A 26,011-nucleotide genomic window follows, 5' to 3' on the forward strand; every position below is an offset into this window, starting at 1 on the left:
AAAGTATTTTTTTTATTGATTTTAATTTCAATTTTTGAAATTGATTTAATGTAATGGATTTTTCAGCCAGCACACTAGCAGTAACTCAAGCCTCAATGTTCTTGAGTGAGGCAGAGCCATTTCTGGGGAATTTCATATGAGGCTCTATCTCTTCCATTCTCATCGTACGGAACGTGCCAGGAGCTGCCGGAGGTCTGAACGATGGTGTCATAAGCAGACACCCTCTGAAAAACACAATCATGTCATCAGTCATCCTAGTGATTACTAAGGATTACGCAATGTCTCTCCCTTCCGAAACCTACCTGAAATCGAACCCTTTTTCCTGGGGCATAATGACTGATTACCACCTGATGCCCACGTTGCCACTTGAAGAAGAGGCGTCTGGTTGCTCTGTCTGGCAAGCAGGCTTTGTGATCCCTCATCAGATCACGACTAAGAAAGTTACAGTGAACGCCAGAGTGCAAAGCAGCATACAGCAGAAACGGGTCATCTTCAGACCTGTGGCAGTCATCCAAGAAAAACAGTGCACTGTATCAAAAATACCTTTCATGCTTAGTGAATGAAATCATTGTGGGGTTTATACTGAGTGACGAAGAGAAGGGAAGTGATCGGGTACGTGTGTAACTAACACATTTGACTGAAACTGTTACAAAACAGTGAGGACTTCTAGATAGCATGATAACTGAACAGAAACTGGAAGAATTACATAAGGACCAGGATTTTGAGTGTTCTATATAGGCAGGATTGTCCGTACGTCAATCAGATTTAGATCTGAGAAATCTGGAGGCCAGAGCAACACCTTGAAACTCTTCTTCGTGTTCCTCAAATCATTCCTAAACAATGGGGGGCTTTCGCACTGGGTAGTTATAGGAACTTAGTTCTAGGAACTAGCCACTAGGATAGAGAACTAAATGTTCCCCTAGGGCCATTTTCCTGGTTCCATTCGCACCGCCAGTAGGAACTCTGAAGTGACGTAAGCCACGCATGTTGTGACTTTTATTTTGATGGTGCGGCAGACCTTTATTTTGGCGGCACTGAGAACGGCAGAGCTTGAGCACACAGCTCCCATTCTCTGTCTTCATAGTTTACAATCTGTTTAACATTCCTGTCTAATGCATTATTAGAAAGAACTGTTATACAAAGAAAGTAAACAGTATATGAAAAGTTATTAGCGTTTGCTGTGTGGTTGATGCCCAATATCGCTAGCTTAGCAGAAATAAAATAAATACAAATCATGTTTCGCTTGGTTCCCTAAAGTTTCGTTAGATTTTCTCCTTAGTGTAAAAGTTAAGAGGCCCATCTATCACTGTTTTCCATGTTCATAGAGTTCGTGGAGTAAATATATAGGCTATAAACTGTGTGTACACGGCTTTTTTTTTTTTAAATGGCAGGTGCTGGTGTTTCGCATGCATTCAGCATACGATGTGCTGGGTCAGAGCCTACTCTGAAGTAGGAGCTAATTTAGTTCCTAGAACTATTCCCAGGTCCTGCAGTGCGAACACGCCAAAAAGCGGGTACTTCCGCCATTAGTTCTAGGAACCATGGAAAGGTTCCTTCAGTGAGAAAGCACCTAATGTGTGCAGTGTGGCAGGGTGCAACATCCTACTGAAAGATGCCACTTCCACCAGGGAAACCATTGTCATGAAGGGTTGTACCTGGTCTGCAACAATGTTTAATTAGGTGGAACGTTTCAAATTAATGTCCACATGAATGGCCGGACGCAGGGTTTCCCAGCAGAACACTGCCCTCATCACCCTCCCTCCACCGGCTTGCTGTCCCACAGTGATCCTGGTGCCATCCCTCCCCAGGTAAACGGTGCACATGTACACGGACATCCACGTGATATAAAAGAAAACTAGACTCAACGGACCAGGCGACCTTCTTCCACTGCCCCAAGGTCCAGTTCTGACACTCACGTGCCCATTGTAGGTGTTTTCGACGGTGGACAGGGGTCATCACAGGCACTCTGATTGGTCTGTGGCTACACAGCCATATATGCAATGCACTGTGTGTTGTGACACATTCCTCCCATAACCATCATTCAAATTTTGTGGGACTTGTACCTTGTACCAACATCCTGTCACTGGTTTCTGGTTTGTCCCACTTAGGACCACTGTTGATAAATTTTCACTGCTGACCGGCAGCAAGGCGCGAGGTTTCAGAGATGCTTTGACCCCGTCTAAGTTTGGCCCTTGTCTAAGATGAATATAACGTTTGAAAGAACAGCATTTATTTGAGTGGCAAATTTTTTAGAACATTATAAATGACTTTACTGTCACTTTTGACCAATTTAATGCTTCCTTGCTGAATAAAAGTATTCATTTCTTACTGATGCGCCCGTGATCCCTTAAACTGCCGCTTGCGTAGGCAGCTTTGGAACAGGGTGTACAGTATGTGATTGAGGAAACGGGGGTCATACTAACATGTTCTCGGTGAAGAAGCAGTGGGATTTCTGCTTGATCTTGTTCATGTTTTGTCTGTCCCAGTTCCGGGAAGGTTGTAGCATGTGCTTTCTGCCGAGGACCAGAATGTTCAGACCCTGACGTTCCAACTCCGATACGACTGCAAGCAACTGCGGAGATAATTCACACTCTCAGTGACCTTTTACCATTTCCATTCAGATGTTAGAAATAAACGAGGTCATTCATGAGTTTTTAATGAATGAGAGACCTCAGTTCATTCATCATTTTCTCTATGAAATGAGCTGCGACTTTTAAGAGGAATTTCCCTTGGCACTACAGATGAATTTGGGACCTTTAGCAGGTCAACTGTGGGAAAATTATTCTTGCTCACATTGTTTTAGCCTACTTTAGTGTCACCCACTCACGCACACACACCATGAGGGGGGAGTTTCCTGATTACACAGGAAGTTGTTTTTCCAATACCCCCTTACAAAGAGTGCGGTCAGTAAAGGTTAAAAACTCTGTGCTAAAAATATCTAAGGTTCTTTGCATGTAGCTGTTTAGAAGACGCCGTACATGCATTAGCTATTCATGAGATATCATTGTTATTTTTAATACATAACATATGATATTTTAAAATAATTTAAGTGTAGATATTTGTTTTTCTCACTCTTTCTTCCAGGAGATACAAAAGTCTTTTGCAGCCTGCACCATGCAGGAAGTGACTAAATAAAAAACTTTTCTGAAACCATGATACGCATACATATGTCTGTATGTCAGTTTTCATTTTAAACCATATTGTATAATTATTATACATTTTGGGATTTAAAGATTTACATCACAATTAGTGCACAGTTCCATGTAGAAACTAAATTAGTACACAAGATTAAAACACTAGAACAGAAGTGAATTATAAGTATTAAATTAATTAATAAAATAATATATTGTAAAAAAAATAATAAAATTAAAATTAAACTTCACAAAAAAACAAACAACAAAAACATTTTAACAAAGAAATTGTAGAAATACTTAACGATTAACATTCGCCTTGGACCCAGTTGGTTAAAAGACAAAGCAATTAAGAGTTAGTTCTGCATATATATAAAAATGTGTGTCTTTCAATTTGAAGCCCAATCAAAGTTGCAGAAAAGTTCATCTAAAATGAACATACATGCAATAGTTACATGCAATACACACACACACACAATTTATATATATACACACACACACACGACTCTACTGCATCAACCAGTTCCACCGTATTAACCTTCTAAATATATTTCATACTCAAATTTAGATTACAGTAACAGTTTGAATATGCAAAGTCAGTTCCAATGAATTCCAGTCTATCTTGTATCCTTTGTTATTTTAGACACAAGGAAGTGCTAATTGGGGAATTGCAGGTGTGATCATTTTCTACTAATTCATGATAAGGAAGTGGACGGTGAGCCACAGATGGGCTGGTTTGCTCTGGAAAGCACCGTACACATGATAGTATCCTGTTTCACAATCCAACTTTGACCTCTGCCTGTAATCACCTTTGCCTATGCATTTCTAGATAAAGAGACACTCTTCCTTCCAGCATGTTAGTCTTGTAAATTTACACTCAATTTTAATTCCCTATGCTTCTTTGCATACAGTCCGGTAACTTAGCTTGTAAACAAAACATTTAGATATACTTTGGCCACAAGTTAACTGAACTGAAGCTCTCATTTTCACACACAGACGGCCCTGCTCAGATGGTGTGCAGAGAAAACCGGTTAATACTAGCGTTTCATTGAATGTGCCAGTTAGCGAGGAAGTGGGGTAAATGTTACCACCAAAAATAAACTTGACCACAAAAGGCACATGTCTGACTTAAAATACAGACTTAGTCATATCAAAATGAGTGTAAAATCCCCTGCCTTTGTGCTACAATTGCTATGGGGTATGTATGTGTTAATAATGTGTGACGCAAGTCTGAGGCAAAAAAAAAAAGAAAAAAAAGAAGTGCCAAAGCCATGGATGAGTGAGCAGAAAGGAAAAGGATCCTTGAACAGAAAGGTCAAGGAAGTTTGTGTTACATCATAATTTGTAGCTTAATATCAAGTGAAGGATTTAATGTTAATCATATCTGTTGTTATAAGATACTAAAGAGAAACCATTGTTTTTCATGCGCTGGTCAATTTCTAGATTTTGGGCTATTTTACTTCCATATGTCTTATTTCAGACTTGTGAAAAGACATCTAAAATGCACATTTAAGCATTTCTTTTATTTCACTGCATCTATTTGCACCTGTAGATATCAACTATCTTTAAACTCTAAATGAGTTTGTTCTCCTGCACTGAGCCAGAAATCTCCAGTTCAATACCACTTGCATACACCAAATGTATAATCTGAAGGTTTTTACAGGGATTGTTCATATATCTCATTCATGATATACTTTTTATTTATTATATGCATATTTCATTAGATAATGCCTGATTTGCATATTTAAACAACATTTAAGAAAGCTTCAAATACACAACAATTGTCTTAAAGTACTGTGATTAATCAATGGGGGAAATGTAGTGAAATGATCCTCTATCTGCTTTTTCAAGTCATTGGTTTTCAGTTAATGGGTGGTTGAGGGTGTGATGGGTGGGTGTGGGTACTTATCTAAAACTTCTAGCCTATTTGTAGGCAATAAAATCCCTTAGGTACTATTATAAAGGAGCATAACTAAATGTAAAACCACTACTGGGACTGATCACCACTCGTAGGAGGGCTGATGTGTAACACATTCTGTGTAATATTATGGACATTGAAATTTCCCTTTTTTTCATTTGAGTAACTGTGTTGGGTTTTGTGGGTTTGGGGTCTTTTAGGTTGGAAACTATGAGAAATCGGGGCTGTTCCCTAAAGCTGTTTTATTGCGTTAAAAGTAAGAAGTGACAACCACGCTTAGCATCGTCCCCCCCCCGGTCGATCCTCTTGCACTCTTTTCTGTTTTCTTGACTTTAGAATGCCAACTGGTGAGTTTCTATTTTTTCCACCTTTAGTGCTTTAAATCAGAGTAGGTTGACTGTCTAGCCAGTTAAGCAATTTAAAAGGTCACCTATAACCCACAGAGAAACCGGCCCAGTCTTGGAACATCCAATTAGTTAAAATGGCCTGTCACTCACCGTCTCAGAGTGGGTGGCCTTGGGTGTAGTGTTAGCCACATTAAGACCATCGATGACAATATCAAAGGGAGGCCTCTGCTTCACGAAAGCTTTAAAGCTTTTAAGCTCCTGTACAGAACAAAAACAAGTGGTTATTCTCATAACCCTGATCACAGTGAATATATGCTACTGACAAATAGACTGGTACAGACAATATGCATAGTTCTGAAAAAAGTCACAATCTTGCAGTTTAGTAAAAATCTGTTGAAGCTTTGCACTTTTTCATGTTGTTGATTCTGAAGCTAAAACTAGCCACACTTTTAAAGTCCATGCAAGCAAAGAAATAAAAGGGGCAGTAAAGATGCAACACTACGCACTCTTGTAACTGTCCTTCAACAACAGCAACGGATGGTTGCCTGGATGGACGGGGGTCTTCTATGTAAATTACCTCACTTTGGTGTTGTGCAGCGCATTGCACAAGAGAAACGCAACCGGTGTTGCACAAGACAAGGAGGACAGCTGAAAAAATTACATCGAGCCAGTGTTGTTATTGTTAACTATAACTAATAAAAATTGTGTTTGTTAATTGAAATAAAGATGAAATAAAAGCTATATGGAAATTAGAAACAGAACGGTTGCCTTGATAACTAACTGAAATGAAAGAAGTTATAAAAAATAAATGACAGAAAAAAATGACAGAAACACGCAACAAAATACCTAAAAAAATAAAAATAAAAGCTAATAAAAAAATGTAAATAAATGCTATAATAGTATAATACTAAAATAAGACAATTCAAAATAAGTTAAAGCTAAATAGAACTATTAAAAATGAATAAAATGACAAACTTAAACTACAATTAAATTAAATGCTAATTAAAAATATTAATATACATTAATAGTAATTTTCTTGATTTAATAGTGTTATCTTTAGAATTATTAATATACTATAACAATTCACCAAATGAGGATTTTAGCCTTCTATAACAGATGAGGAATCTTCTGTTTCACAAACAATCTTTATTTTTGCATTTCTGTTTTGTGATGCTATAGTGACACTGCACAGATAATACTTTAAACTAAAGATTGTTTCTGGCAAAAACACGAGGCCAGGCGGGTGACATTTACTGCAGACAGACATATCATTGGAAGTGTCCCAGTCTGAAACTCATGAAACTCTACATATATTATCAGATTAAGTGAGGAGTTGAGATATGTGCATTCATGAATGTACAGGAAGCATAAGAGCGAAGAATGCAAGCAACCATGAGATAAAGGAGTGTGTTTACAGATAGTCTGGCAAGAACTGAACATACTACTTTTTTTCTGTCAGAGCATTGTAAAACAACAACTTCATAGTCAATTCCATGAACCCATTTCATCCCAGGAGGACCAAAGAATGCTTGACTTTTCCTATCTGTCTCAAGGGGTATCAAAGCATTTGTTACAGTCAAACAACAGAACTTCAAACAGAACTTGACCACACCTGGCTCACCTTCAAAAGCGTGATCAGGTTGTGTTTAGCTGAATAACCGAAGAGCATAAGGGCGATGGGGGAATTGGGACTAGAACTTCCTTCTCCTTTGTTTTTGTTTAAGAAGAGGCTGAAAAACCTCCACAATTGTCCTTGGAACAACATGTAAACATCTGCGGGAATTTCCAGCTGGATTGGAGCCAAGTCACTCCCTCACCTGTCTGTCCTCAGGCCTCGTGCTGCAGACGTGCTTTTGATTTACTAAACATTTGCACATGTACTGTACACTTAAACCTAGCTCATCATCAGTGACGGTCAAAGTACACAAATACTGAGTTCAAATACACAAACCTTGATGAAATATTACACAAATAACAGTATGAAGTACTAGTTAGCATTAGACAATAAAAGGATAATTTACCCAATCATTTACTCACCCCATGTTGTTTCAAACCTGTATGAATTTCTTCTGCTGAACACAAAATTCTTCAAAATATCTTCTTTTGTGCTCAGCAGAAGAAATTCATACAGGTTTGGAACAACTTGAGAAACAGAATTTTCACTTTTGGGTGAACTATCCCTTTAAATATGCATGATCCACAATTAGGCAAACAAATCAACACTATTATTTAAAATATTCAACTTTCAGTATCATCTCAAGTTCAAGTGAGTTCTTAGCTCAAGAACTGTAGGAATCCGATCGTTGTTGTGTTGCTAAATGAAACAAAAACTATTAAAAATAATTTTGTTAATTTTAATAAAGCTGAAATAAAATGAAATATAAATATTAGATGATAACTTTAAAAAAATGTAAACATAAATAAGAAATGTTGCCTTGGCAACTAACTGAGAAAAATATGGAGGTTAAAGTAGTAAAATCACTAAAACTGAAATAAGACTAATAATAAAAATGACAAATAAAAAATTGCTAAAACTCAAACTAAAATTAAAATGAATATTGACAGTTATCGATTATCAATAAATACTATAATACTATATAAATAATAATAAAATAACACGGGGTGCTTCTCAATCGGAAGGCTGCGTTCTCCAGGCTGCCACGTCAACAAGCGCCACAGATATTTTGAACAATGAACTGTTTAGTTATTTGGTTATTGATCATTAGTTTAGGGTCCAATTCTCACTATAAACTAGTTGTAGTATTAGCATGCATATTACATATTGGCTGTTTATTAGAACTTATAAAGCACATATTAATGCCTTATTCTGCATGACCATATCCTAAATCCATAATCCTACCCAATACCTAAACTACCTTATAAACTATTAATAAGCAGAGTTTCCTGAGGCAAATGTTGTAGTTAATTATTAGTTAATACTGAGAATTTGACCCTAAACTAAAGTGTGACCGAAAATCCTTGCATCGGTTCTCAATGCTTTGAGGGAACTGCAAACTTTGTTGAGGAAACAACCGTGTGGTAAAGTTTAGTCCGATAGCTAATACAAACGCCTCTGTTTAAGGCACACAGAGCTATGTTTGTCAAAACCAACAACTATTCCTGGACTGTCAGGTGGCTGGAACCCAGCGCTTTCAGTTCTGCCTGGAGCGTGAGAATTTTTCCCTCTAAAATTCCAATTCCCACCCCTCCAAGCCACCTATATGCAAAAACAGAAGATTGTTACCCACATTTGAAAGCAAAACAACAAAAATAAGTGCAGCTATTTTGCATGCTACAAATCTTGTTAAGAGAGTGTGAAGTCTGTTCTAGCGGGTGAGAGAGAGGGTGCAAGACCGGGGGAGGGTTGAGCGCCAGAAAGAGGGGGGGGAGGGGAGCTGGATATTTGGGGAATTCCTTTTTGGTTTTGGTGGGGGTTAGCAGATGGTGATCAGTTGTTCAACTCTCTAAAACTCGCAGAGATTTCAGAGATTTTGCAGAGTTGAGTAGGGTTAGGGCTCTCCGCATTGGACTAAAATAATCCAAATATGCAATTTCACCTGATTTCAACTATGCACATTCAATGAGATTTTTTTGACCATGAAGGTCATGCATCGTATGTGTTTTTGTTTTCGCTCCACATCCTCTCGTGGTCATGGAGAGGTTGGGTTGAATGGGAACAGGAACACTGGGGATTCCCCAATGGTGTCCAGAGGTCACGTGTATGCTGTACCAGCATGCTGTGCAGAACTTTGTGTACTTACAATGGGTGTGTTTGGTACATGCACGTTCATAAGTTTAATCCAGATTTGATAGTGGCCAGTTTTTCTACTTGGAATATACACAATAGCCCATGACAAGCCCTGGAGTGATTCTTAACGCAAACGTTTGTTTGAATCATTAAAAACAAATGAACAACATTTCTTTAGTACTCTAAAGTACCTGCTCCGTTTTGTTCAAAGCATGCATGAAATTCCAATTAAATGAAAGGCAGCCGCACAAAAATAGACGGAGAACAAAGAAATTTGAGTATGTGAAAACTTCCCCGTGCCCCACAGCAGACATTAATGAAAAGGCATCTGCAAGTCCTGTACTTTTCTTTATTACAGGCTTGCTCTTTTTGAAACGGGAAAAACAGGCTTCCCAAAGCTCACGCTTGACCTGAAAAACTGCAGGCCACTGAATGTAAGGAAACTAAACAGGGGCTTTTTAACATTCAGCAATAAAAATGGTTGACATGCTAATTCTTTAATGTGTTATTAACACTATGGCCACATTTAAAATCCCCTGACACTTTAAGTTTCATATATATTAAAACCTACTTTAACGTGTGAATGGTGTGGGAGTGGCACAGGTTAGTTGTAAAAACAAGCGAGAAAGGTTGACATGGAGCAGCTAAATCTCAAAACTCTGGGCAATTTCCTGTTTAAAAAAAAAAAAAACAGGAGAGTCTGCTGGCAAAAAGAGAACGTGACAGAGCTTGTAATAAAACGAGAATGGCTTGGCTTTTCAGAGATGGAGAGAACTGAGGGATTTGAAATGTAGTAAAAGTGACGCGGAGATGCGTTTTTGATGAGTAACAGATGAGTAAGGTATTTTATTGAGCAGATAAATTCCATACAGTGGGGGAAATAATTATTTGATCTCCTGCTGATTTTGTAAGTTCGCCCTATAAGTTCGGGTCTATAATTTTTATGGTAAGTTTATTTTAACGCATAGAGACATAATATCAACCAAAAAATCCAGAAAAACACATTATATAAAGGTTGTAAATTGATTAGCATTGGTTCGAGTGAAATAAGTATTTGATCCCCTACCAACCAGCAAGAATTCTGCCTCCCACAGATTAGCTATGTGCCTATGTGGAACACAGATTAGTCCTGTCACTTTAAGAAAGTATTCCTAATGTCAGTGGATACCTGTCCACAGAATCTGTATCTTCCATTCCAACCTCTCCACCACCATGGGCAAGACCAAAGAGCTGTCAAACATCAGGGACCAGATTGTAGACCTGCACAAGGCTGAATTGGGCTACAAGACCATCAGCAAGAAGCTTGGAGAGAAGGAGACTTGTTGGTGTGATTATTCGGAAATGGAAGAAATACAAAATGAAAAACCAATCGCCCTCGGTCTGTAGCTCCATGCAAGATCTGGCCTCATGGGGAAGGATGATCATGAGAAAGGTGAGGGATCAGCCCAGAACTACACGGGAGGAGCTTGTTAATGATCTCAAGGCAGTTGAGAACACAGTCACCAAGCTAACCACTGGTAACACACTCAAACTACAATTAGTTTGCCCGCAAGGTCCCCCTGCTCAAGAAGGCACATGTTCAAACCCATCTGAAGTTTGCCAATTAACATCTAATGATTCAGAGAAGGCTTGGGAGAAAGTACTATGATCAGATGAGACCAAAATCGAACTCTTTGGCATCAACTCAACTCGCCGTGTTTGAAGGGAGAGAAATGCTGACTATGACCCCAAGAACACCATCCCTGCAGTCAAGCACGGAGGTGGAAACATTATTCTCTAGGGCTGTTTCTCTGCTAAGGGTACAGGACGACTTCACCGTATTGAGGGGCTGATGGACAGGGCCATGTACTGTCAAAACTTGGACGAGAACCTCCTTCCTTCTGCCAGAACACTGAAGATGGGTTGTGGATGGGTTCCAGCATGACAATCACCCAAAACTTTCCTCCAAAGCAACAAAGTAGTAGCTCAAGAAGAAGCACATTAAGGTCATGGAGTCTCCTAGCCAGTCTACAGACCTTAATCCTATAGAAAACCTGTGGAGGGAGCTGAAACTTTGAGTTGCCAAGCGACAGCCAAGAAACATTAATGATTTTGAGAGTATCTGTAAAAGGGAGTGGACCAAAATCCCTCCTGAGATGCGTGCAATCTTGGTAACCAACTAAAAAAAACGTCTCACTTCTGTGCTTTCCAACAAAAGTTTCTCCACAATTACTAAGGCATGTTTTGCTTGGGGATCAAATACTTATTTCACTCACTGAAATGCAAATCAATTTATAACCTTTATCTAAAGTGTTTTTTCTGGATTTTTTGGTTGATATTCTGTCTCTGCTAAAATAAACCTACCATAAAAATTATAGACCCTTCATTAGCCGCTTTCCGACCGGAGGAACCTTTTCACAGTTCCTAGAACTATTGGCTAAAGTACCCGGATGTCGGCGTGTTCGCACCGCAGGAACTAGGAACGATTTTAGTTCTAGGAACTCCATTTGTAGGAACTAATTTGGGTCCTACTTCAGAGTAGGGTCTAAACCAGCACTATAGGAACTACCCGTGACGTTAGTGTACGCTGATTGACCGAACGCACGCAGAACACCAGCACCCGCCATTTTTAAAACAGCTATAATGTAAACACACAGATTATAGCCTATATATTTACTCCAGAAACTAACTATACAAACATGGAAAACAGTGATAGATGGGTCTCTAAACCTTTATGCTGAAGAGAAAATCCAACGCAACTTTGAGGGGACCAAGCCAAACATGATTATGTTTATCTGCCCAGCTAGCAACACTGGACATCAACCACACGGCATAGGCTAATAACCTTTTTTCATATACTGTCTACTTTCTATAACAGTTCTATCTAATAAGATATTAAACAGTACTGTTAGACAGATTGCTAACTAATAAACACAGAGAATGCGAGCATTTTGAGCAGTTTGCTCTGGCGTTCTCAGTGCCGCCAAAATAAAGGTCCGTCGCGCCGTCAAAATAAAAGTCACCGTGCTTGCGTCACTCCCTTACCCCTCCTACCAGTTCCTATGGCCACTTGGCCAGTGCGAACGCAAACAGCAAAACCGAGTTTGGGGGAGAGTAGTTCTTAGAACTGTTTAGAAGTGGACAGTTCCTAGAACTAAGTTCCTATAACTACTTGGTCGGAAAGCGGCTATTGTTGGTTGTTGTAGCGCTGTGCTTTAAGTACCGTGTCTATTAATGGGTATAGCTACTGTAACGTCTTCAGCTCGTCAGCTTAAGATCCTTTTCATCTAAACTGGTTATATCTCCCAAACCTAGTAGTGAATGTTTTATGAGCAGAAGGATTTTCATTTGGACAGTCACACAGAGCCGAAGCACAACCAAAACAATGTTCTTCTGCAAAATGCCGCTAGAGGGCCAAAAGTTACATAGTGCACTTTAAAGAAAAAATCACTTTATATACACTAACGTTCAAGCGTTTGGGGTCAGTACAATTTAATTTATTTTATTTTATGAAAAAAAAAAAAAAACCTTTATCAAACATTCTACAAAAATATTAAGCAGCACAACTGGATAATAATAAGAAATGTTGAGCAGCAAATCAGTATATTAAGGCCAATTCACACTGCACCGACGGACGGCAACAGACACTTCCTTGAGTTGTCGGATCGGTCGGATTACCTCTGTCGGTGTCTGTTGGCGTCTGTCGGAGCTTGTTTTCGCCGATTGAACATGCTGAATTGGCGAGAAGTGACGTACTGTAATCAGCCGATTGTCCGCGTTGGTCGGTGCAGTGTGAATTGGCCTTTTGAATGATTTCTGAAGGATCATGTGACACTAAAGACTACAGCAATGGCTGCTGAAAATTCAGCTTTACCATCACAGGAATAAATGACACTGTATTACAATAAAAAAAAATTAAAAAACAGTTATTTTAAACTGTAATAATATTTCACAATATTATTGTTTTTCTGTATTTTTGATAAAACAAATGCAGCCTTGGTGAGCATAAGAGACTACTTTAAAAAACATTTAAAAATCATACCAACCCCAAACTTTTGAATGCTAGTGAATATGCATATGTTGTGGAAAAAAGTAAACAAAAAAATCATGTTTACAAGTGCAAAAAATCCTTGTACTCTCACATTTATTATGCAACATTTAAAAGCTGTTAACATTTAAAATGTTGCTTTTGATGAAGTACTGGATGTCACACAGCAGGACATGTCACGTCAGCCACCCAAAAGCACCATTTTTTTTTTCCCTTTAAAGGCAAAATGATTGTCTAGGGGTTGTTAAATGCTTGTGGAGAGTTTAGACTGGGGGTGTTTTAACTGCCTTGCACTGGTTTCACTTCATAAAGCGCTGCTGCAGCGATGGCGGGGGGCTGGAGTCCATGCAGCGCTGCAGACAGGGACTTTCCAGGGTCACTCATGTGAGAGGCTTTTGAGGGCTGAAATGTGAAAGCCCATTGTGTTGCATTTTACAACAGCAAAAAGCACACAAGCAATACCCATGCCTCAGCATCAATCATGTGCATGACCAAAATTAGAGATTGTTTATGACTATACTGAGTACTTTGTTTTTCCAAGATGTAGTGTATAAAAATGTCCCTTTCAGAGACAGTGCTTGGAAATGTAATGCTTTTCCTATGCGTGAGAACAGCATTTGCAAACAAACATGACTGTTCTTTCTGGCAAATGGAATTTCATAGGAGTCGCTTGCCTTGTGACCTTGTGTCTTCAGTTGGACTGCTTTCACGAGCTTGCTAAACGGGGACCCGACAGACACATGAAGGAACATGTGTTGGAAAGCCCCTACATCATGGCTAAATGTGGAACTAGACAGGATCACATGCTTTTGACATCTATAGACCCCACCACAGCCTGAAAAAAGCATCAGTCCGGACAACAACATCATCTAATTCAGGGCCAGACTCCACTTAATACGGAGCTCAAAACTGCATGGAACTTCTAATTCTGGACGACTACACAACTTGCCTATCACGTAGTTGCAGCCTATTTAGTGCCTGGCAGAAAGCTGCTTTAGTTTTTAGCCTATGTGTTTTTATTATTATTATTTTTTCATTTCCAAGGCTGAAATGAACTAATAAGCATTTAAAAAACAAAAAAAAAAACGCTGATGTTCAACATGTATAACATGTTTAATCAGTCATGTAGCAAACGCTCTCGTATGTATAGGACGCTATCGCCATCTAGTGGAGTCAAACGGCACGAAATAATAAGACCTTACTTAACTTTAAACCACACTTCCTTTACATAAAGGGGAATTTCATACAAAACACACGTCACATTTCAATGCAAAATCGAAAAAACAAGAAAAAATTGTTTAGTATAAAGAAAATTAAACCATTTTTAAGGCCATTATAATTATTTGTGACATGATTGTCACTAAACCCTAAACACATTTACCCCCAAAAGTCTGATTATATATATTTTAATATGATAATACATTCTGCTAATATATGTTATTAATATTTATTAAAATATATATAAACACATATTTCATCACTGAAATAATATACTGTGTTTTTCATTTATTATGAGAATGAAACCTTTGTATGGGGTGGGGCTTATGTCAGTGCTATTTTAGTATTATACATGTACTACAAGGCATTTATTAATATTTTGAATTTTAGCTTTTACTTTTATATTTTCAGTTTTAATTTAAATTGTGCTTTTTTAAATTGTATTCATTTTTTTTAAATCTTTTTATGAAGCTTTAATTTATTATTTATTTTTATTTCAACATTAGTTTTAGTCATTTTAGTACTTGAACTTTAGCTTATTTAAGTTAATTTCCAGGCAACGTAAAAAAAAAAAAAAAAAAAAACTTACATTCAATATTCCAGGAAATTATTTTAATAGTTTTAGTTTAGTTTTAATTATCAATAACAACACTGGCTTAAATGTTGATTTTATCTATATATCTATAGATTAAATTAACATTGGTTAATTAACTCAGGCAAAAGAAGGATATAATATAGCAGACAGACCTCTGGGGTGGTTTTGTAGAAGATGTCGCTTCCCTCAATCACTTTTTTCATCACTTCATCCTTCAGCTGAGCATACTCTTCCTCAGTCAGTTGAATGGATTCCAGTGATGCCTTGCAATTTTTGCACTCTCCACTAAAACACAAGTTATATCCACTCCAATACTCGAATAAGAATAGTCTTTATGATCACTGTATTTAATTAAAACTTAAAAATGAAATGAGTACCTGGGGGCGACGAATGAGAACTTCCCACTCCATTTCTGATCCGGTAAACTGTGCAGATAAAAAAATAAAAATAAAACAGTTCAAATAAAGATCTACAATATATATATATATATATATATATATATATATATATATATATATATATATATATATATATATATTGTCAAATCAATTAATCGCGATTATTCGCCTGTAACAAAAGTTTGTAAATATATAATGTGTGTGTGTTTACGCATATATATATATATATATTATTTTTTTTTTTTTTACAATTACCTCTCAAACCAAGCTTTGATAGTTTTAATCAGCGGCTCCTCTGGGTAGATTTGATTATCTCTCATATATGACAGGACAGAAAAGAGTTTGTCCTCCTGTCCACGCTGAGTGATGCCGCTCTGAAACAGGCACTGCCAGGTGTCCTGATTAGGTGCGATACCCAGTTCCAGGAGCTCGTCGTACAGCTTCCAGCTCGTCTCAGTGTCTCCATGAAGTACTGCCCCAGTGATGGCATCACCATAGTTCCTAGGAGACGGCAGGAGGGCCTTTTTCATACCCTCCAACACGCCAAGTGCCTCCCTCCAACGTTCAGTTTGACTGAAACCTTTAATAAACAGGGACGAGGCTCCAGTGTCAAGGGTCTTAAAGCAAGTTCTCATGATGTCGTAAGTGTCAAATACCTCAGAGTGGTGCCCAGCTGTGACACACAGCGTTAGATACCTCAAAAGGAGTTCGTAAGAAAGGGTGCCTTTGTCTTGAACCACGTACGCCAAGAGAGATTTGGCGATGTTGACATCTGCATTAGCCGCCAGCAGTCCTTCCATCATTTGCATCTCGAAGCGCTCAGGTTTGGAGGAACCCTCTTTGAGTTTTGCCCATTCTGATGTGGTCAGCGGATGGTCAGGAAGGGCAACCTTTAGAGATCCTCTGCCTCTCGCAGGTGTATTATTTGACAGCTCTTCTGTATCAATCCCAGCTCGCTTTTTCATATATTCAGCCGTTTTTTTGGCCGTTCCAGCTGCGAATACTGACTTTGGGAACGCAGGCCTTGTTCTAGGAGTGAATCCCTTTTCTTTGGTAACTTGGCTGTATAATTCTGCTTGTTTGTCTCCTTTTGTGCTGTAAAGTTGTGTGTTTGGATTTATGATAAACCTGACAGCAAGCATAATGTTATGTTGTGGTAAACCAGCCAATGCAGGCCTGAAATACAGAGGGTTGACAACCCATGTGCATAGATGCTTCATGCAAGTCCTTGAATTTGACACAAGAGGTCCCATTTCCTAACAAGTCTACTATATTATTCAGACTATGCACTACTTTATATCTATGTAAATGTCCCGCCACACACAAATGTGCAACATTAAGTTTTACTGATCAACACATATACAAAACACATTAACTTTTTAATAATATATTTACCGAAAATTAATAGATATAAATAATATTCAGCAACTTATGTCCTTCTGTACTTGAAGCACACAATATTGAGATCCTCAGATAGATAAACTCGCTAAGATATCGCATTATTTTCATTTACACGTAATTTTGTCAAAGCAATCATCGGTATTTTGAACAAGAACATCTAGCTTACAGAATCTAGTCGAAGGTTATTGAATTCTAACCAGAAAGCAAGTTCATGCCAGTGCGAGCAGCCATTCACTCTCGTGTGTTGTCGCACTTCAATTACGTCACTAGTGCGCCTTTCGGTCAGAGATGTAAACAGTTGATCAACCGCCTAGCCTACTCGAACATATTACAGTTTGATTAATAATCAGTTTTGAGCTGGTCAGTTTAAAACATATTATGACCGAGTAAAGTTAAGAATGGCAAACGACAAAACCGCACATTGGAAAGATTTACTGCGAAAAAGACTCGCCTCTTCGAAACAAGGTTAGACTTTATCTAATCAATAACTAACTTATAGAGATTTATAGTGAGCTCAAAGAGAGATAATTTATATACGTTAAATATTATAACATTTATATAGAAGTCTCCCAATCAATGGGTATATCCATCTATTAGGATTAAAAGTCGCTTGGGAAATTGTAACGTTGTTTTACTTTAATAACGCCATTATATTTGATGAAAATTTTGTAGATTAGGACTAACGTTATACTAAATATTATTTTAGGGAACTGACTTAATGTACTCGGCCATTAGTTACAACAATTACTATAGTTTGTTGTATAGAAACCATAGTTACCCTATCCATGGTGATAAATGAAAACTGGCTAATATGATTTCCATAATAAAATATTGTAGTAAAAACTTTTGTGTTACTCAAAAGTTTAGTATTTATCCAATATATTAAAACATAAATAATGTGGACATTAAAATGTATTGCAAAGTAGGAATCACCCTGGCAATGAGCAGTGTTACATATTCTACAGTGTATTTAGATTACTGTAGTAATTACTCTCTCTAAAAAGTATTGGATTACTTATTGCTAATTACTTTATAAATCACATATCAACCTCGACCAGTTGAACAATACAAAGATAAACACAAAACTGCAATTTTTTTTTTTTTAAATGAACAGAATACAATTGGATAAATTGAACTGACATGTTACATTAAAGCATACATTTTTACATTAAATGTTAATGCTAAATCCACTGTTTTATATAGAATTGTTGTTGTCTATACAGTGTTTAATGCAATTACATCTGAAGTAACTAATTAAATTACAGAAAAATTAAGAGTAATCCCTTACTTTACTTTTTCAAGGGAAAAGTAATAAAATTACAGTAATTAGATTACTTAGTAATTAGCTACACCCAATGCTGGTAATGAGGAGCCATCCATGGTTTTGCTCATGCTTACTATGATTTAACTATAAAACTAAGCTGGACATAAATATTCATGCTTAATACCTAAATAAATACGGATGAGGATTGTACAGTATGAATAGGCTAATCATAATGTGTGGGTTAATTGTATTGAACAGATGGCAAAACAGAGGAGGAGAAGAAAGCAGAGGAAACTGAACTGTTCACCAAGTATTACACTGAATGGAAAGGAGGCGGGAAAGGAGAAGGTGACTCATTTAAACACATCCCACGCTTCTACTACAGGGTGAGTTGTTTTAGGTTTAATCAGTAATGAAAATACAGTGTTGTCAGTGGCTGTGGTATATTATATCATATTAACATTTTTACAATTACATCCATTTATCATAGTCTGATCTATCATTACAATGATAAATGTCTTGTCTTGAAGATATTAATTTGAGGGTCACCACTGACTGAAGCTGGCATAAAGTGCTCCACTTTTTCATATTGTTCATCAGCTCACATTACCGTTCAAAACTTTGGGTCGGAAATATTTTTAAATGTTTTTGAAAGAAGTCTCTTGTGCTTACCAAAACTGAATTTATCTGAGCAAAAATACAATAAAAACAGAAATATTATTACAATTTAAAATAACTATTTTAATTTGAATATATTTTAAAATGAAATTCATCCCAGTGATGGCAGTCTTCAGTGTCACATGATCCTTCAGAAATCATTTTGATATGCTGATTTGCTGCTCAACATTTATTAGTATTATGATCAGTCTTGAAAACAGTTGTGCTGCTTAATATATTTTTGCGGAAGGGATTCTTTGAAGAATAGAAAGATCAAAAGAACAGCATATATTTGAAATAGAAATCTTTTGTAGCATTTTAAATGCCTTTACTGTCACTTTTGATCAATTGAATGCATTTTTGCTCAATATAAGTATCAATTTCTTTAAAGTCTCCATGTAGTCAATAATTTTATCCATTAAAACTCATCTTTGATCACCAAAATGACATATTTAAATGTTTTTTCCTTAAACCATTTTTTTTCATGCCTTAAAATAGCATGAATGTAACTCTACACCCTTGCCTTGTTTAATATACGCAGTTCTATGAATATGCAAATTAGCTCCGCCTCCACTCATTCACACCAGCTCAGAAATCCACTCGTTGATGATCACAGGTTGACGTGATTGGTTACAAGGTGACGTCAGAAACACCAGCGATTTCAAACCTCGTTTTTGAGACTGTATTTGTTTCACTGCAGTTCTAAATGGTGTTGACCTATGAATTTGCACATGATTTGTCTTAAAGCATATTAAAAACTCCACATAAACATATAAACAACATTAAAAACTTGATTTTCACCACAGGGGGACTTTAAAACAATCTTACTGACCCCAAACTGTAGTGAACGTACTGCCTTCTTAATGTTAACTTCATAATATTTCACCTCAGCTTCCTGCAGAAGATGAAGTCTTGCTGCAGAAACTCAGAGAAGAATCGAGGGCAGTGTTTCTCCAGAGGAAAAGCCGGGAACTATTGGACAATGAAGAGTTACAAGTAAGAGTTACAAATCAGCTTTTGTTTAGTTATTAAACATGCCTGTGTTTTCTATTTCCTCTTGCAAATGTTTTTTTTCTTTCCTACAGAACCTTTGGTTTCTTCTCGATAAGCATCAAGTGCCGCCCACGACCGGCGACGAGGCCATGATCAGTTATGAGAGTTTCCTAAAGGTTGGAGAACAAGCAGGCGCCAAATGCAAGTAAGTGCATCATTGAAAAGTGTAGTGACCAATTAGTATCACTCGAAAACCATGAGTTTATGAGCTGATAACTGTATTCTAAGTCGATGTAATTCGTAGGTGGACAAAGCTTATGACTCACTGAGATGTTTGTTTCACAATCATTACACCCCCATCAGGCTTTTCTTCACTGCCAGAGTCTACGCCAAACTACTTCATAATGATCCGTATGGGAGGATATCAATTATGCAGTTCTTCAACTATGTCATGAGAAAAGGTAATTCTGTGATGTGTGTTCTCATTGCGTCCTCGTCTTATGACGGCAGTTAATTTGGAGTCTTTTAGTTGATTCTGAACACTATAATAAGATGTGTCGATGAATCACGGTTTCTTCTCTGGCAGTGTGGCTGCACCAAACCAGGATTGGTTTGAGTCTCTATGATGTAGCAGGTCAGGGTTATCTTCGTGAGTCTGTAAGTAATCTCGTTTTTCCCTCTGGAACGCTGTGAAAATCACAGTATGCACAATATCTTCTTAGGAGTAAAGCTGTATTGTTTAAAGGAAAGACTTCAGTGTGTGACTGTTTCTTTCTGCAGGATTTGGAGAACTACATCCTTGAGTTAATTCCTACTCTCCCCCAACTAGATGGCCTGGAGAAATCCTTCTACTCGTTTTATGTTTGCACTGCCGTTCGCAAGTTCTTCTTCTTCCTTGATCCTCTACACACTGGTAATTCTCCTGTGGTCGTGCTGTTTTTAAAAATTCTAACTTTGCCTTTAAATTGAAGTCAGGGCACCTGCAGACATCATTCAGATTTTACCCTGTGGAAAAAACTGGAATGAAACGAATCATTCTAATGTTTTGTATTTGCTCTGCAGGAAAGATAAAAATTCAGGACATCCTGGCTTGCAGTTTCTTGGATGACCTACTTGAGGTAGCTTACAGATTCTCACTCAAGATAACCTATAATATATACATATATAATAATATCTATATATTCTCCTGTTCAAAAGTTTGGGGTTGGTGAATACTATCTATCTATCTATCTATCTATCTATCTATCTATCTATCTATCTATCTATCTATCTATCTATCTATCTATCTATCTATCGTTCTATCGTTCTATCTATCTATCTATCTATCTATCTATCGTTCTATCTATCTATCTATCTATCTATCTATCGTTCTATCGTTCTATCTATCTATCGTTCTATCATTCTATCGTTCTATCTATCTATCTATCTATCTATCTATCTATCTATCTATCTATCTATCGTTCTATCTATCTATCTATCTATCTATCTATCTATCTATCTATCGTTCTATCTATCTATCTGTCGTTCTATCTATCTATCTATCTATCTATCTATCGTTCTATCTATCGTTCTATCTATCGTTCTATATATTGTTCTATCTATCTATCTATCGTTCTATATATCGTTCTATCTATCTATTGTTCTGTCTGCCTGTCTATCCATCCACCCTATCTATCCATCCATCCATCCATCCATCCATCCATTCATCCATCCATCCATCCATCCATCCATCCATCCATCCATCCATCCATCCATCCATCCATCCATCCATCCATCCATCCATCCATCCATCCATCCATCATCTAGTTAGCTAGCTATTCGAAAGTTTTCCTGCGCGAGTGACCTGCAACATTAAGCTAATCAGATTTATTCATTTTTAGCTTCGAGACGAGGAACTATCAAAGGAGAGTCAGGAGTCCAACTGGTTCTCTGCACCTTCTGCTCTTCGTGTTTATGGTATGCCTGCAAAATACACTTAATCAGTGTTATAATATAATGAGTTATAAGTTACATCTCATGCTAATCGTCATATTTCCTATTTACAGGACAGTACCTTAACCTGGATAAGGACCATAATGGGATGCTCAGTAAGGAAGAGCTGTCTCGCTATGGCACCGGAACTCTAACTAGTGTTTTTCTAGACCGTGTCTACCAGGAATGCTTAACCTACGACGGTGAAATGGTATAACCTTTTGACTTAATTAATAATTTGCATCACAGTAAGAGTGTCCCTTAAGACAAATGTTTGCTGTCAGAGTCACAGCTTGTGGCACAGTAGTGCTTCGGGAGACTGGTACTCTTTTTTTTTTTTTTTATATGAATGTTTTTGAAAGAAGTCTCTTATGCACACCAAGGCTGCTTTTAAACACAGTACAAACAGTAGTATTGTGAAATATTATTACAATTTAACACAACGTTTTTAAATTATTTTAATATATTTAAAATGTATTTTATTCCTGTGATGGTAAAGCTGAATTTTCAGCATCATTACTCTAGTCTTCAGTGTCACATGATCCTTCAGAAATCATTCTAATATGCTGATTTGCTGCTCAAGAAACATTTCTTATTATTATCTTATTATTATTTCTTATTTTTATTATGCATGTAATTCGATGTAAACATTTTCAGTATCTAAAAACATAAACATGCATTTCTGTTGTTTAAATTTAGGACTATAAGACCTATCTAGACTTTGTGCTGGCTCTAGAAAACAGGAAAGAGCCTGCAGCCCTCCAGTATATTTTCAAACTGCTAGACATGGAAAACAAAGGCTATCTCAACGTATTCACCCTCAACTACTTCTTCAGGGTAAGTAGAGGTGTTTGTTAGCTCTTTTGATTATTTATATATATATATAAATAATATATTTATATTTAATATATATCTTTATATATATATAAAGTAGAAACTAACCTATTCATCTGTGATATCAGGCCATTCAGGAACAAATGAAAATCCATGGGCAGGAGCCAGTTTCCTTCCAGGATGTTAAGGTAAACTGCCTTTAGCACTTCTTTATATAAGAGTTGAAGTCCATTCCCATTTATCAGCAAGTAGAGAAATAGTAGTTTCATGTTGCTATACGATGACAGTAATGTATTATAATTCACTTTTTTCTGTCTGTTGTCTACAGGATGAAATCTTTGATATGGTGAAGCCCAAAGATCCGTATAAGATCACACTACAGGACCTGGTGAACAGCGGTCAGGGTGATACCGTCACTAGTATCCTCATCGACCTCAATGGCTTCTGGACTTACGAGAACAGAGAGGTGCTGGTGGCTAATGACACTGACAGCAACACAGCTGATTTAGACGATACATGACATCCCTCTGTATAGCCAAGTCAAATTGTGCTATGGGACCCTAACCTTCAGCCAAGAGGAATACACAGAATAGCTCAGTTGTATATGGAATTGTTTATTAAGTAATATTATGTACAAAACAAACTGTATTTTTTCACCTACATTATAGAAAGGTAGGTGTATTTTCACCTACATAATACAAAATTATTGTACACAAATAAATTACACACTCTTCAAAATGAAATGCATTTGTTTGTGTAAGGGGGTTGAATTCAAAGCCCATGGGTAAAGCACAGATTTATAGCACACAAAAAACGTGTTCACATAAAAAGAATATTTAGTTAGAAAAATAACTGTTTGAAAGAGAGGGTCTACCCATCTGACCATTTACACTACCTTCAACAACTCATCAGTAACTTAGAAATCTCTAATATTACAACTAATGTCTCAGCATCTTCAGAAATGTTCGATCCATGCAGTTTTTAATGTGTTTAGCAGGCTTATTAGGTGTTTATAATTATTAAAATGTACAATGAATTGTTGTAGTGACTAAAAGAGGTTTTATGTATGGCTTCATAAAATGATTGTTAAAATAGTTCTGCGTTCAAAGCAGAAGCATTGTCAGCTATGCATAAACAACATGTTACTTCATGTTCAACTTCATGTATGATAAACTTTACTCCCCAAAACAGGAAACCAGCACACCTTTAGCCTACGGTAAATATGGTAGAACCGTCTAATATTCTCAATCCACTGAACAATATTTTAGGAGGGAATGGGTGCAGGCACTTTATTTGCATCAGGTGTAGCATGTGATTCCTGCTCCAGTTCAAAGGTCACATTCACAAAAGAAGCAGTTGCTTCTGGTTGCTCAGTCTTTGCCTGCTGGCCCTCCTGATTGTGCTGTTCGTCAAAACGACGTTCTGCCTCCTCAGAGAGATGATTCTCCTCCTCTTCTTCTTCCTCCTGCGGATTACACGTTATTAGGGTCTCACAAGGCCAACGCTGTTCAAATCCCTCTAGAGTACACAAGTATCTGTACATGCTACTTTTGAGAATATCAGCTGATAAGTGAAGGCTGAAGAATAGTGGTGCACATACCTCCTTCTTCATCCTGTAGTACTCATCAATTGCATACTGATATTTTGGTGTTGTGATTCCTAGCAATGAGGCCATTCTCTCTCCAAGATAGTCACAAACTGAAATATTTGGGTCAAAATGTTACATTTGAACCGTTTTCGTAGAACCAAATGTCACTGGAAAGAGTTTCGTTACCTGAGATGGTTGAGGTAGCCACTCTCCACATTTGGAACCAGACGTATGGACCCCAGGTCAACTTTGCCTATAATCAGAGATGCAAAGTGACTATAAGTTTAATATGATAACTAACTGAAACTACATTCATATTTGATGATTAGATGCTACTCACCGGATCCACAGTCCTTAAAGTGTTCTTTTTCTCCAGTTCTTCTTCCTCCTCTTCATCGGTACTGTACTCCTCCATGGTTTCACCACTTGCAAAGTAAATTGTTCTGCGAGGAATCTTTGGCTGCTTTTTGCCCAAATCTCCAAGTTCCACATTTTCAAAGTCTTTCACTACAGTTGAACTCTAAACCAGCAGATAAAGAACATTACACAGTTATAGATAGATAGATAGATAGATAGATAGATAGATAGATAGATAGATAGATAGATAGATAGATAGAACAGCACACATAGATAGATCAAATTTACATTATATTATTATATAATATATCGTTATTATTGTAATATAAATAACATTATATATTTAGAGATTACATGATGTCTATCAACATATCAGGTTTCCTCGGTGGACAAAGATGTAACGAACAAGGAAATAGAATGACATATGTCGACTGTAGTCTATAGCAAAAGAAAGTATGTAATTCCAAGGCAACTGCTTGTTGTTATATTTAAAAATGACTTTACCTTCTCTGTGTCCATAGTTTGTCCCAGAGACACGTTAACGTTTGTGAGATACAGTGACAGTTCAGCCATGTCTTCTTCAGCCTTTTCTTTCTGTTGCTTTCTTCGAGCTCTTCCTTCGAGCGGCGTCAACCAGGAAGTGACGTCACATGTAAACAATTCCATTTATTTAGATTATCAGAATATAATTTTTTATATATATGAAATACGTTAACGCGCTGACAAATTTACAAAAGGCGTCATAAATATAAATTAACATATATACAAAGTTATGTTAAAAGATGTTTTATTCCCTAACTCCAGCAGTCTGTTGAATGTGAGTTGAATGTAGAGATCTGTGTGAATTTTTTGCTTCAAATGGGTTTAGGTTTTGTTTCAGTGTGGTTTAAAGCATTTGAAGTTCTCTCATTTTGTCGTTTTGGTTAGTAGCCTACAACAATTATGAAAAAAAAAAAAAAGATTCTTTATCTAGCTGAGACTCTTTATGAACCGAAACAAATGTATACTGAAGTATTTTGGCTACACATCGTAACTTCAACTCCATAAGCACACTATTAGACTTTAATTTCGTGTTCAGTTTTAGGCATCATCACATGCCACTGCTTCTTTTCTTCATTCACCCTTTAATTGAAATCTTTCCTTTAATCTTTTCTTTTTTTTCATCCTTTAATAACACATAAATGATAACCTAATTGATATAACTCAAAGTCAGATTAATTGTGCAAATACGAGACTTGTTTTGTTAAGCGTGATTCATCTTTGACTAAGATTTAATTTCGCACAAAACAATTATCAAGATTTATTTCTCTCTCCTCGCCCGGATTAAGTGCAATGCAAAAGAATGGCTTTCTGTTGGCTGCACTCCCAGTAAAATTTGTCAGTAGCGTTTTTGAAATGACTAATAATTGAGAGTAAGCACCACCTTACTCAGACCTTTTTCATGTATATTTCTGCCTTTATTTTATTATGCAGTTTGTTACACATTTAATCAGAAGGTTTAAGCCGGTTACTGCTGGAGTCTGTAAAATATATGCTGTTTACAGAGTAAATATGGACTATTTTA

General features: G+C 37.1%; 3 protein-coding genes across 3 annotated transcripts; 1 reads left to right on the forward strand and 2 right to left on the reverse strand.

Annotated features, from left to right (window-relative positions):
• Positions 1–17,056, reverse strand: prorp (protein only RNase P catalytic subunit). Its single transcript, XM_084096734.1, has 7 exons — positions 15,638–17,056; positions 15,362–15,409; positions 15,137–15,269; positions 5,547–5,654; positions 2,424–2,572; positions 303–498; positions 1–224 (listed from the first exon to the last, which is right to left on the reverse strand). Exons 1-7 carry the CDS (start codon positions 16,633–16,635, stop codon positions 93–95), a joined length of 1,764 nt encoding a protein of 587 aa, XP_083952860.1. The 5' UTR covers positions 16,636–17,056; the 3' UTR covers positions 1–92.
• ppp2r3c (protein phosphatase 2, regulatory subunit B'', gamma) lies at positions 17,049–23,104 on the forward strand. Its single transcript, XM_084096735.1, has 13 exons — positions 17,049–17,248; positions 18,306–18,433; positions 19,596–19,700; positions 19,790–19,902; positions 20,061–20,158; positions 20,284–20,354; positions 20,478–20,610; positions 20,760–20,815; positions 21,578–21,653; positions 21,743–21,879; positions 22,368–22,505; positions 22,631–22,690; positions 22,831–23,104. The coding sequence occupies exons 1-13, from the start codon at positions 17,182–17,184 to the stop codon at positions 23,020–23,022; spliced, it is 1,374 nt and encodes a 457-aa protein (XP_083952861.1). The 5' UTR covers positions 17,049–17,181; the 3' UTR covers positions 23,023–23,104.
• On the reverse strand, positions 23,097–25,072 carry fam177a1 (family with sequence similarity 177 member A1). The gene is made up of 5 exons (XM_084096736.1): positions 24,952–25,072; positions 24,431–24,610; positions 24,277–24,343; positions 24,103–24,200; positions 23,097–23,967 (listed from the first exon to the last, which is right to left on the reverse strand). Exons 1-5 carry the CDS (start codon positions 25,018–25,020, stop codon positions 23,767–23,769), a joined length of 615 nt encoding a protein of 204 aa, XP_083952862.1. The 5' UTR covers positions 25,021–25,072; the 3' UTR covers positions 23,097–23,766.
• Positions 25,073–26,011: the final 939 nt, after the last annotated feature.

Source organism: Abramis brama (genome assembly GCF_963993115.1).
Source record: "Abramis brama genome assembly, chromosome: 21".
Lineage (NCBI taxonomy): Eukaryota > Metazoa > Chordata > Actinopteri > Cypriniformes > Leuciscidae > Abramis > Abramis brama.